Raw genomic sequence first — 13665 nt, 5'->3', positions numbered from 1 at the left:
TAACAAATATAACTGCTCCGAAATAATTGGAATTAAATTTGATTACATTGACTTTCACTGTAAAATGTTTCACTGAAAGTTAAGAAACTGACAGTGACGAAATTTAGTTTTCGCCACGGTAAACGTGCAGAAAACAAACAACTTTTTTAGTTTAACGTTGTTATTTCAAACTGATGGTCGTTTCAACGTGTTACACTTAACACTTGAGTATTTTAAACTTGAGGCCGATACACATAGACACCCCATCCTCTCAACGAAATGTTCGAGGGAACAGTATCGGTGTGTGATCTAAGAACCCCATAATTATTTAGGGATATTATTTAGCAGTTGGAAATATGTGATCCACTCACAACATTGGGGATCTCTTCTCTCAGCCCATACACGGTTAAAGAAAGTAATTATTATGAGTTTGCATTTTTCAATATATTTTTTTCAAGTCTTTATTTATTTATTTTATTTTGTGAAAAGAGACTCACTTACAATTCATCTTAGTTACCAGCGTTGCAATATTTGTTAAGAAAAAAGGAAGCACTGACTCTGTATCCCCTTAACATAGGAAAACAAAGGTCCAGTCTATAGAAAGCACTGGGAATGCCTATTCCCTTACCGCACTTCATAGGCCAACAGCCAAAGCTTCCTTAATCAAAACACGTCCTCCAGAAAAGCAGCGATCATCCACACTGAGTGTGTATAATCCACGCTTTGGTTGCAGTCAGATCTGCACCTGGTGTGTAAACGGCGCTCTGTAGGATTTGGGAGTGTTTTGTACCATCACAGGTGTAGCTCACACACGTAAAGGCGCAGTGCGCATGCGCCGCGAGGTGGCACTCTTTTTATGACCAGGTGAGTAGATTTTGTTCAGGTAAAACCTGGAATTTCGCTTAAGGACAGGAGCCTAAATGAGATAGCACGGCGTGTGATCTGTCCTCTCCAGCAAGAAGAATCAAGCATGTCAGTCGTGGGCAAAATGTTAGATTGGCAGGTACGTGCTATCCCTTTGGGTCATGGAGGTGTGTGTGTGTTTATGTGTGTGTCTGTGTGTGTGTGCTTGCTTTTACTTTTGAACACAGGTAGCCTATACTTAATGCGGTAACTATTGCCACTGCAACTAGTAGATACATTCTGTTTCAGCCGCACTTTTCACGTGCCAAGGAATTGATCGCTTCAAATTGAAGTGAAAAGTTTAACGCGTGAATTGGTGAATCGGAGAAATCGTGCATTTTTTAAGCAAATCTTACTCTAAGCCTTTGACGAAAAAACAAAACAGTCAACATAAGACTGTCTGGAGAACTTTTGTCCTGAAGGAAATATATATATTACAAGGGCTGATATATATATATATATATATATATATATATATATATATATATATATATATATATATATATATATATATATACTCTTTAAACATTGCCAAATTAATCATACTAAATTTTGCAAGTGGTAAATTATTATTATTATTTGAGAATTAAATCAACCAAGTAAACTGCACTAGTTTTTTTGTCGTCAAAAGCTTCTTAACACAACAGGTAAAGTATTAAAATGTATTTTCTTAAACCCCAACACAGGTATTATTTAGCATCGAAGGGCAGGACGCGGAGTTTTCCCACCACGATCGCTGAACAGCAAGGGGGGGCGCAAAAAATACACTCTATAAGCCTAAACATATCTGCAGAAGAATGCAGTGAGGTTGGCCCTAGTTTCAGCAGAGCTTGCTGCTTATCACCAGCCCGGTGTCTTTACGGCCCCATGCACCTCTGCTGCACTTTTCTCTGCCCTAATAATTGCTATTGTGAGCGAGTTTCATTTTGCCCTTTCATTAATGACAACTGCTTTCAATGGCTGTTTTTTTACCCCCCACACCAATGATAATAGCTACTGAAATGGAGAAGGCCAACGCCTTAAACCTGTCGCCCATGTGCCTTTTCGCCGTGACCCGGGGTCCCGGGGTGCTCGTGTCGCCGCTGTCGCGGGGCCAAGCCCCTCTCGTCGTCCACTCCCTCATTCACATTTAACGACCGCACGTTGTTGTGTTAATTATTGACAGCTCCAAAACAGCACTCTCAATGGAGCTCCTGTACCTGCACTAGAATCGACCGCTTTGCATAACAGAGACAGCAGCGTCTCGCGGGCTAAGCTTCTCAATGGGTCTAAAACAACAGTTTACGAAAATCCTTGCGCCAACAAAGTATCTGTGGCGACGGAGAGGTGTGCTGGATATTTGCATTGTACCATAAAGGTCACTGATATGCTAAAGAAGAAGCTTGGTTTTGAGAGCTGTCATTGCAGCAATGTTGAATTGCACCTGAAACGGTGCAATAAAAAATGACAGATGCAATTAGATGATAATAATAATAATAATAATAATAATAATAATAATAATAATAATAATAATAATAATAATAATAATAATAATAATAATAATAATAAATGGCCTATATATACTGAAATATAAATATAGATTTATAGTATGTAGTTAAAATATAAATGTTTTTTTTTTGTTTACAAGGTTGGAAATAGTTTTGTTCCTTTTGGTCTCATGCACATTTTTTTCAGCTGAGCTTGCGCATTATAGGTAAACTTGCATTTTGCCAAACTACTTTACAGCAAATACTACTACTAGCTGAAGTGGGGATGTATATTAGATGTTCTCGAGCTCTCACCCAGCAGATAGCCTACTGTACCTCTGTTGGAGTTGGGGAGGAAAACAAAGCTCTCCAAACACTTCAGACTTCAGATCTCTGAGCGAATGTTTTTTTTTTTGTACCTGAGTGTGTTCATTGGTGATGGCTAGATGAAAATCAAGCTGATATGCTAATGAGGGAGTTCTACCAGCGCTGTGCGAGCCTCTAAACTTCCACCATTAGAGGGAGATCTGAGCGCGCGCACTGCTCAGCCCGCCGAAGCTCTGCCATCTTGAGCTCTGCGCACTGGGTGTAAAACTAGGCAAAGACGCTCTATACTCACTTCACAACCCATGAAAATGCTGTGGAAATTAACAGATAATATTAAATATGAAGACTGTGAGGTAAGAAACGAGTTTATTTCTATTTAAGATATTTTTGTTGCGCTTGAAAAAAAATCTGCAGAATTTTATAGTGTATTTCATTATAATTTTTATTTAATAATAAGTAATGCATATCTAAAAGTGTTTCATATTTTTTACATATCTGCACGTGCTTTCGTTATCAAACATGTTCATGATTTTTGTTTAGAAATAATAACAATATAATTAATATCAATAACAATTATTATTGTCTCAATAACAATATTAATATATAATAGTATATATAGTAAATAGTAAATATTCCGGATGATGAAATCATGAGTAATACAGCATTTTTGACAAAAACACAACTTGCAAAATAAAAACCCCAAACACATTTGCATAAATAAACATAGAAACATATTATTAACTTTTTTAAATGCTAATGTCAATGTATTGTTATAATAATTATTATTAAAAATACAATTTTCATTACTATTATTAGCATTGATAGCATTAATATTATTAAGAGTAATACTAGTAAAAATAATAACAATATTAATAATGATGGTGATATTATTATTATTTTATTTATTATTATTTTTTTAATATTATTAATAATAATGTTATTATATGTTACTAAAAAATAAGTGATACTAATCAATGTTATTATTAAGTAACACTTGTTATTTTATTTAGATTTTAATCAATTAATTTTAATGCTAAAAATAAACTACCAAAAATTAGCACGGTGGTTTTGCTGTAGCTGTTTCTTTTAAAGCTGTATCGGTGTGATCGCTCAATTGGAAGGAAGGTTAGGACGGTGCTGCCCGTGTGTTTGTGTGGAGTGTGTGGATTGCTGCAGCCAGTCGAGCATGTTTTTGTTCCCCTACGGACGACAGACACATAAATTTTGACTCTTCTTTCGCACGAATTGTTCAAGCTTGTGTGATTTTATTTATTTGCTCGTTTAATTTAATTTACATCGAGTATTTTTGTTTTTTAAATAAAAAACCCGTGATGAACAGGATCGCGTGCGAATAAGCCGAGAAGCGGAGGGGTGGACGTTTGCTCTGTCCCTGTGTGTGTGCGTGTGTATGTTTTGAGTAAACGTTAAGTCGTAAACTTTGGAGTTTTTTTGGCCAGCTCATAGAGCCAATTCAGCTGTGTGTTGTTAGTCATGTGGCTGAGCTCTCGGGGAGCAGCTTGGGAAGGCCATGCGACAAAAAGAGAAAAGTAGTAAAAAGAGAAGGAACAGCACCAAACATGCTCAGAAATTCCCTAGCCCTCGTCGGATTCTCTTAGCAGTCTGAGGCGCTCGACGTTTTCTTTGCTTCGGTTCTTAGTTGGGTTCCTCTCTCTCTGTCGTTCGTTCTTTCACTTTTCCTCGCCCTCAAATCTTTTAAAACGCCCCCCTCTCTCTCTGATTCGTCAGACGCCAGAGAATGTCCCTCTTTTTGTCTCTCTCTTCCTCCCTCCCTCTCTCTCTCACTCTCTCTCACCCACTCCCCCTCTCTTTCTCTCCCCATCTCTGATTAGATATACTGATTCCTCATTCAATGGACGTCATTTAGTGCGGAGTCTGCCTTGAGTTGCTTCCTCGCTTCACGCTCGATTTCCGACCATTCTTCCCTTATTAAGTATTCGTGTAATATTAATAGTCATGAATATCTGCTATTAGGAGTCCGAGAGGAAGAAGAGGCAGCTCTTTTGCTAAATATGCGCCCAAGCGAGGGAACAGCTTACTGAGAGAGCGAAGGAGGCGAAGGAAAAGAGGATCTAAGAAACTTAAAAAACACTCCGATCCGCCAAGACCCTCCAAACAACAACAACAAAACTGCATTTATTTCTTTTTTTCTTTTTTGAATTTTTTTATTTTGGTTTTGGTTTCCGTCTCCAACAGCAGATGAAGAACATTGGGAATTTTACCCAGGCTCTGATGGATTATCGTGCTTCTTCTCCGCGTATTTGAATACTGGGACTCCGTGACCTCGACGCACAGACAAACAGAAAGAACGCAAGAAAGAAAGAGAAATACATAGAAAAGCCGCCTCAGTGCTGTGGGCTCTTTATTCCGGTTCGACCGCTCCGGCTCTTTGCCCAGGTTTTTGCGTTCTCCTTGCAGAAACGCTCGGAAATCTCTTCAGATGTTAGTGCACAGCTTTTCCGCGATGGTGAGTGAGTGCGGGGCTGGCGGGATGAAAGTGTAGAGAGGACCGTCTTTTTTCCCTTTTTGTGTATATTTATGTCTGCATCGTCATGCAAGCCATAATATCTAATATCAAATACCATTACAAAGACTTTTTACTGGATGTGAGCTCTTGATATTTTTTTTTCAATATTTGAATATATTTTTGTGTGTTTTTTTTTTTTTTTTACAATTTTATGTGTATTTTATGGGAAACGAAATTGATTTATGTAGTCAAAAATTATTGTTATTATTATTATTATTATTATTATTATTATTATTATTATTATTATTATTATTATTATATTAATAGTAGTCGTATCAGTAGTAGTAGTGGGAGTTGTAGTATTATATTAGTAATAATATATTATAATACTATTATTAGTATTATTGTTTGGCCACTATAATATGAAAAAAATCTGATATTTTTTGCACGAAATTCTTTAGAATTCTTGTTGCTGTCCGCCCTTTCTTATTTTCTCTTCTTTCTTCTCTCTCTCTCCGTCTTGCAGGATCGCCATGACGGGACCAGCAATGGCACGGCCCGGTTACCTCAACTGGGCGGTGTGGGTCAGTCACCGTACACAAGTGCGCCACCGCTTTCTCACACGCCCAACTCGGACTTCCAGCCGCCCTACTTCCCGCCGCCCTACCAGCCCATCTATCCGCAGTCTCAGGACCCTTATTCGCACGTCAATGACCCCTATTCCATCAACTCGCTGCACGCGCAACCACAGCCCCAGCACCCGGGATGGCCAAGCCAACGGCAGAGCCAGGAGAGCAGTCTACTGCACCAGCACCGCGGCCTGCCCCACCAACTGTGCCGGGAATACCGCAGAGAGGTTCTGCTGCCGTCCGGCCACGGTCTCGAGACCGGCCTTACAGACTCTATCCCAATCCACGGAATACCTCACTCTTTAGACGACGTGCAGGTAAGAGCAAAACTTCTCGTAATCCTGTAGTTTTGTATTCTAAAGCTTTTTTAATGGTGAAACTGTAAACAATGTATTTGTCTGGAAATAAAAGTTACTAATTATCGGGCCAACAAATGCGTGTTAAAATAGTTTTACTGGTTAGTACTGGTACAGTAAGTAGTGGTGACTTGTATGTATGTATGTATTTAATGTAGGTATGTATTTAATATGCGATTTAAAGGCATTTGAGCCTTCAGAATTTAGATTCTGTGTTTTTGTTAACCTCAACAATATAATATATATATATATATATATTAACTAAAAACTGGAAATTTGCGTTTCTTTAAAATTATTTTTAAATAGCCAGCATGTTTATCTGGACAGAAAATGTGCCAGTGTTAAATCAAAGCTGTCGGTGTTACATTATACACTTTTTAAATTAAATTAGCACTAATAGTGTTGTTTATACACTGGTGAATTTACTGTGTGATTTTGTCTTTTGCATTTTTTATATTTCAAAAAGACTAAAGTAAAAAAGTACTATAATAAGTACTTTATTAACAATCAAATAATTGCACCGTCATCTCAGGAACATAACATGCTATATTGCACATTTTGCTTTAATACTCTCTGTCATTTTTTGGACGTGATTCCTGGTTACCCTCCTCCTCTTCCCCCATTTCCTTCCCCTTTAATTTAATTGTAGTCTGCCCCGTGAAAAAATTCAAGCGAAGAGAAATAACGAGGCTAAATGACGCATTCGACCCGGAAACATTTTTCAGAAATACTCAGGAATAATACCATATATATTCACTGCGTAGAAAACATTTATTTCATTTATCGCCAGGCAGGTGGGATGGGAGAAATAAATAAAAATAATAATAAAAATAACCAGTATATTTAAATCGATTAAAAATATTTTTAAAGCATCGTTGTAATTTCTCATGTATTTGTCTTTTTACAGCTTGTGCAAGAGATAAAGTACAGTTTTATTGTGCTACACATCACTATGCATTTGGTAGTGGACTGTCATAAACAGTGATGAGATTCATTGAATGGTTCCTCGTTTGCTTAGCAATCTGATTTTGCCAAACCAAATAGAAGCCTCTCTACATTCTGAGTGTGTTTTAATGGCTTATTCTGAACTATTTTACAGCATGTTGAGGATCAAGGAATTCACATCCCTGACCAGACCGTCATCAAGAAAGGTATGCGGCTTTTAAAAAAACCCTGCGTCCGTATTGGCTCTGCACAATCTCACCTTAAAAATAAGACTTTTTGCAGGCCTGTTTTTCTAGAAAGTCTATTTAAAAGTCTAAATTATTTGAAATTTGCTACAGCTAAAAATCGCCCTGTATAGCATATCCGTAAGCGTGTGTGTCTGTGTGCATGTGTGTATTAGTGAGTGAGAGAGAGAAAAATGGTGCGTTCTTTATATCGACTAGTTCTGCACCATCATGATTGCATTTAAAATGGCAGCCTTAACGCTGGGCGAGCACGGATTTTTGATACTTTATCCACGAGAACCGTGGTTGATTTTCTAACAGTTTGGTGCTGTAGAGTTGGCTTTGTCTCCTGGTTGGAAGAGAATGAATGCATAAATTGAATCCGGGCAACTCGTTTTATTTTATGTTTTTTTTTTCGATGCGTTTGTTAAATTCGTCGTGGGTGAATATTAAGGGATGTCTTCTTTTTCTCTCCATATCTGCGCCGTAATTGGTTGTTATATTAGCAATCTCCGGAGTTCGCTTAACTGCCATTGTCTCTATTAGCCTCCGCTGAGCCATTAATGTCACTAGTGATCTATCCAAACGTGCGCGGGCCTTTGTCTCCGTTTACCGTGCAACGCAACTGGGCACCCCTGCAAAGATACACTACAACATGCGCTGCTCCTGGGTTTGTTGGGCAAGTGTGTGTGTGTGTGTGACAGAGAGAGAAAGAGAGAGTGTGAAAAAGAGCGTGTTTTATTCCATGTGTTTGTGAACGCGCGCGCGCGTGTGTGTGTCTGTGAGAGAGAAAGAGTGAGGGAATCTGGAAAATGTGCAATAAGCAGAATAGCCTATTTCTGAATGAGGTCTTTTAGAACAGTAGATGGGATGTAAAGATTACTTTTGATTAAATGTGACTGAACGTGACAATTAGTTGATTATTATTATTATTATTATTATTATTATTATTATTATTATTACAAGAATGTGGACATTTTTGAACACCGTTTTTAAACAATGTTTTTTTCTTTATGCTAAAACTCTGAAAAATCAGGCAAGGGCATCACATAGTGTTTACAGATGCGCTGTTTCTCTCATTACCCCCCTCGGCGGGTCATCCAGACAGTGTCCAAATCGCAGCAAATCCCGCGCACGTTCCGCTGTCATATTCTTTAAGCCTGCACTGCAGTCACAATCGCGCTAATATTAAATATTTTGATGGCTGGGCCACTTCATTACCCGAGGCACATTTGAGCAGTTACATTCATGAGCTGAATGAAAAGCCACTGCTATCGTATCTATTTTCCTTTCACCCCTCCTCCTCAGATAAGAACATATTGCCTTTGATTTCACAGGCCTGCGACGAGATGCGGTGCATACGCTTATTCCATATTTTGTCTGTGTGAATATCAATTCTTACCCCTCATACCCATACCTATCTCCATCCCCATTCCATGAGACTATATGAAGGTTCTCAAAATCATGTCCTGCTTTCTTCTAGGTCCTGTTTCCTTGTCTAAGAACAACAGCAATGTGTCGGCCATCCCCATTAACAAAGATGGGCTCTTCGGCGGCGTGGTCAACCCAAACGAAGTGTTCTGCTCGGTCCCTGGCCGCCTGTCTCTACTCAGCTCCACCTCAAAGTACAAGGTCACGGTAGCAGAAGTGCAGAGACGCCTCTCGCCGCCCGAGTGCCTCAACGCTTCCCTGCTCGGCGGGGTGTTGAGAAGGTGAGGTTTTGCTTTTTTTACCCCATTAAATGTCACCAATAATTACATCCGAGCAGTCGATTCCTGGCTGTCCAAACAGCTCAAATTGGCGGACATTAGGGATCTCAAACTCCGACGCTGTTCAGGCTAGACAAGGCCTAGTTTTTCCAACTGCAGCAATTACACAAGTCCAGTCCCGCTCTGTGGACATTACAAAATAGATCTAGCACAGCACAAAACTAGAAGAAGGGTATTCCAACGATATTAGTCTTACCTTTGGAAACACCAGCACACCTAGACAAGCTTTAATAGTCATGCAATAACGAAAAGAATGTAAATATGCAGACTTACAGCTCGAAAAAAAAGTCAAAACAATACAGCCTGTATGTAAAAGTTCATAAGAACTTTGGAAACATTCGGGAACAGTAATAGTATATATCCACTGTTAATGGATTCATGATATGGAAGCGCAAAATTATATGCAATGCACTCTCCTCCCTGCCATCTTGGATCTGGTGCAGCAACTTAGGCCTGCACAGAAATACGCTTAAAAAACACTTATGGCTAAATATGGCTAAATATGTTTGCTTTGTGTGTATTTTTTCATTAGAGCAAAATCCAAGAATGGAGGAAGATCCTTGAGAGAGAAACTGGACAAAATCGGATTAAATCTACCTGCAGGAAGGCGCAAGGCCGCTAACGTGACCCTTCTGACGTCACTGGTGGAAGGTAAGGCACAGAAGTGGCGTATGAGTTCCGGTGCGCACTAAAGCAGGTGTTTAATGCTGCTGCTGCAGCGCGAGGGGGGCTTTTGGAAATCAGCATAGGCGCCCAGGCGTGTAATTTGGATTGAATTTGGGCCCGCAAGCAACAATGCATGAAGGATATATGTGTTTTTGTGGGAAAAGAATAGGAGGATACACACATTCTTTTTATATATATATATATATATATATATATATATATATATATATATATATATATATATATATATATATATATATGTGTGTGTGTGTGTGTGTGTGTGTGTGTGTGTGTGTGTCCTCCTTTTTTATCCTTCTTTATCTATCTATCTATCTATCTATCTATCTATCTATCTATCTATCTATCTATCTATCTATCTATCTATCTATCTTTTGTTGGATCTGATTACTTAATCGGTTGGCAATGCATATTATTATTATTATTATTATTATTATTATTATTATTATTATTATTATTATTACTGTTGTTGTTTAATTTTTTTGCTATACTTCGCGTTCGTGCAGACGGACGTTCTAGTCTACATGATGATTTGATGGCACAGGAATGACCTGTAGTTGTAAGCCTATTCTAAAATATAAATGAGTTAATTATGTTGCGGCGCGAGGATGCCATTGCTGCTGAATAAATCCATTTTGCTTGCAAAGTTGAAGGTGATTATTCCGCGCGGTGGTATTTGGTGTGCCATTGGGCTTTAAAGGTGAAAGCTTGCGACGGTTCATTGGTTCCTGTTAATCATTGTCGCTGAAGACCGAATGCAATATTCATCGTGCTTCATTGAGATTTGGTTTTGTATGGTAATGAGCCTGAAGAAATGTATGATTCCTTCACGATAAAGCACAGAGGGGGTAGTGAGGGTGCTCGAGGGGAGGAGGGTGGTTTGGTTTAAGGGACAGTGGCTTGCTGAAGTGCTGTTATTGTTTATGATCCGCTTGGTTTTATGGAAAGCGGTTTACTGGACTGGAGCTTTGATGCTAATTGGCGCATGCGTCCTTCCGGAGCCCAGACTTATGACAGGAAGGCCTGCAGTTAAAACCCAACTGTTTCAGGAAATTAAAAGCAAAGACTTGAAAAAATCAACACAACAGTCTCTGACTGGAATGAGTCACTAAATCTCAAGGAAAGAGATAGTCTTGAGCTACTTGCCTGTGTTTTACTGTGTAGAACATCTTATAAACTTTATATCAATGCCATAGTGTCTGATTGATTGACGCCCATAATCAAACGTTTTTTAAAATATATTTTCCTTACTCCTGGAATGACTCGTCTATATTGACATGCTTTTCAATAACACATGATTTAGTTTACAACGGGAAAATAAGGAAAATGGTCTTTATATCGAAGCTGTAAATGCATAGGCCATGGAAGGGTGTCCTGTTCTTTTGTCGAGAACCTTAATTAGATGATGAATGTGCTAAGCGAAGGTGTTAATTGGTCTGCATTTGATGTCAGTAATTTCAAGTCATATATTACACACTCAACCCCATTTTCTCCCTCTTAGGCGAAGCCGTGCATCTTGCCAGAGATTTCGGTTATGTATGCGAGACCGAGTTCCCGGCCAAGGCAGTAGCTGAATATGTAAACCGTCAGCATTCCGACCCAAATGAACAAGTCCAAAGAAAAAACATGTTATTGGCAACGAAGTAAGTGCTACTCTTGGTTTTTAAATGTAAGAAAGTGCAGTGTTTACAACCACATTTGCTTTTGTTCTTTTCTATCAAAAAAAAAAACTATTTTATATATGCAATAGAGGATTATTGATATTTGTAAAACTGTTACATTTAGCGATTGTCATGTATTTTCTCAGGCGTTAATTTCACGGCCTTGTAATATTTGCTTAATGATTTAGCGATCCCATTAGCACGTTGAAGCTGCAAACACCCTAAATGCACATGCAACCATTAAAAATGCCATGTTCAAGGTGGAATATGAGCATTAAGCATGTTCCACCTTGCTCTTGCAACAAAGTGACCAGAAATGAGAACTGGTGGCAGGCCCATTGATAGGGTCCTCTTCACTCCAAACCAAACACAGCTCTATGATTGACGTCCAGTGACAGACTTGTTTGAGTGCCATGCAGCTGAACTTTGGTTCCCCTGACAGTGTAACCAGCTGTCTCATTGATTAGGAGATAGGAGACGCTTGACGAGCACATTTTGAGAAAGTGTTACTTATGCATTTTTTTCTGTGAGTGTTGAAACTTCAGATTTGATTAAGGTCAGGTTTGACACACTGTGCTTTGTAAACTCATGGCATTTTATTTATACGCCGCCAAGCCTTACCTCACACGCTGCTGCATTGTGTCTCCTTCCAGACAAATCTGCAAAGAATTCACCGACCTGCTCTCCCAGGACCGTTCGCCCCTAGGGAACTCTCGCCCGCAGCCCATCCTGGAGCCCGGTATCCAGAGCTGCTTGACCCACTTCAGTCTCATTTCGCACGGCTTCGGGACTCCGGCTGTGTGCGCGGCCGTGACTGCGCTGCAGAACTATCTGACCGAGGCCATTAAAGCCATGGACAAAATGTACCTTAACAACAACCCGAACAGCCACTCCGATTCTGGCACTAAAGGTGGGGACAAAGATGAAAAGCACAGAAAGTGATCACGACACGCCCGGGCCGCCCCATTAACCTTACTACTACATATTAAAGAGAATCACTAGTGACCAAGATGACAGTCGTGCCAATCATTTTTATTTTATTATTTTTTATTTCCCCGAGCTTACTCCATTCTCAAAATGTGTTTGAGTTCTTTTCGATAACATGAACCAACCTGGAATTGACGGAAGCTCTATTTCTCCAAATTAAAAGAAAAAACCTGGAAAAAATCAGAAGAACAATAAAGGAAGGAAAACCGACACGATTTGCCACACGAGGACTTTTAATGAACTCCATCTTTTTTATTACAAGCTGCAACGGACTGAAGCCTAGTCACCCCTTTTCAATCCACGATTGTAGCCATGTGACAAAAAAGAAGCTGAAAGAGGATGATTTTTCTATCAGTATTGTGAATAATAAACTTGAAAGAAAGAAAAGAAAGACATAAAAATAGCTCCACAGTTCCATCGCCATGACATCAGACATAAGACGTTTCACTCTGAGCGACCAACTTGAACTTTTGAAATTTCAACACGATTCACGGTTATATGAGGGAATCTGTGTTCATGTATGTATATATTTATTTATGTGTAATTTAACGGGAACTGTAAATATGGTGCGTCTGTTGAAACTTTTTTATTTATCTGGTGCCTCCTGTTTTAGTGGGTTTGAATATTCGCTTAGTTCTTCATGTGGTTTTATGGTTCTTAGAAAAACAGAAGTTTTTGGGGGTTATTTTTGTTTTTTTTTCCTCTGGGAATATTTCAACTCAGCCCTCTTGTAGCATGTTGAGGCGTCATCGAAGCAAGTGAACAAATTGAATAGAAATAAACGTCCATTTCTCTATATATCATCCTTTTGCCATTCAGTTTTAAATCGAAAAAAAAAACGACAAGAAAGACCCCGACGAGACTCTAGTTTTGTGTTTCTATTTTCTTGTTTTTTTATACGAGCTTTTATGTGTTGTGCCAATCAGAATACGTTTCACCTCTTGTTCTTCCCTCAAAGCACCATAAGAGCAATAAATGGATAGCCTATTGTCCTCAAAAATATTTTTTCTTTTCTTTTCTTTTTTTTTGAAAATTAAAAAAAAAAAAAAACATTTGGGACCATCTGATATCTTGTATGTCCAATGTCCAATTGGAGGCGGTTTTATCTGTATTGTATAGGCCTGTGTTGGCAATAGTTCCCATGCCTGTTAATGTATTATAGTCATTTGTTGCCCAGGAAAAAAATAAATATTTGATACGCTTCATGTCGATTTTTTATTCTTATTTGTTTTTGTATTCAGTGCTCGCTA

The 13665-nt window shown here is 38.8% G+C and overlaps 1 protein-coding gene across 4 annotated transcripts; it reads left to right on the top strand.

The window, feature by feature from the left end:
• Positions 1-877: 877 nt before the first annotated feature.
• tfap2a (transcription factor AP-2 alpha) lies at positions 878-13620 on the top strand. Of its 4 annotated transcripts, none has more exons than XM_007260060.4 (7): positions 878-982; positions 5687-6106; positions 7245-7296; positions 8798-9026; positions 9616-9734; positions 11269-11410; positions 12082-13620. In XM_007260060.4, the coding sequence occupies exons 1-7, from the start codon at positions 950-952 to the stop codon at positions 12368-12370; spliced, it is 1284 nt and encodes a 427-aa protein (XP_007260122.1). In that variant the 5' UTR covers positions 878-949; the 3' UTR covers positions 12371-13620. The 4 variants fall into 4 exon arrangements, with proteins under 4 accessions (XP_007260122.1, XP_007260121.1, XP_007260123.1 ...); XM_007260059.4 differs by lacking the exon at positions 878-982 and adding an exon at positions 2867-3028; XM_007260061.4 differs by lacking the exon at positions 878-982 and adding an exon at positions 4471-5160.
• Positions 13621-13665: the final 45 nt, after the last annotated feature.

This window comes from Astyanax mexicanus, chromosome 1 (genome assembly GCF_023375975.1).
Source record: "Astyanax mexicanus isolate ESR-SI-001 chromosome 1, AstMex3_surface, whole genome shotgun sequence".
Classification (NCBI taxonomy): domain Eukaryota; kingdom Metazoa; phylum Chordata; class Actinopteri; order Characiformes; family Acestrorhamphidae; genus Astyanax; species Astyanax mexicanus.
The sequence above is the reverse complement of the archived record's forward strand: the minus strand, read 5'-3'. Positions and strand labels throughout refer to the sequence as shown.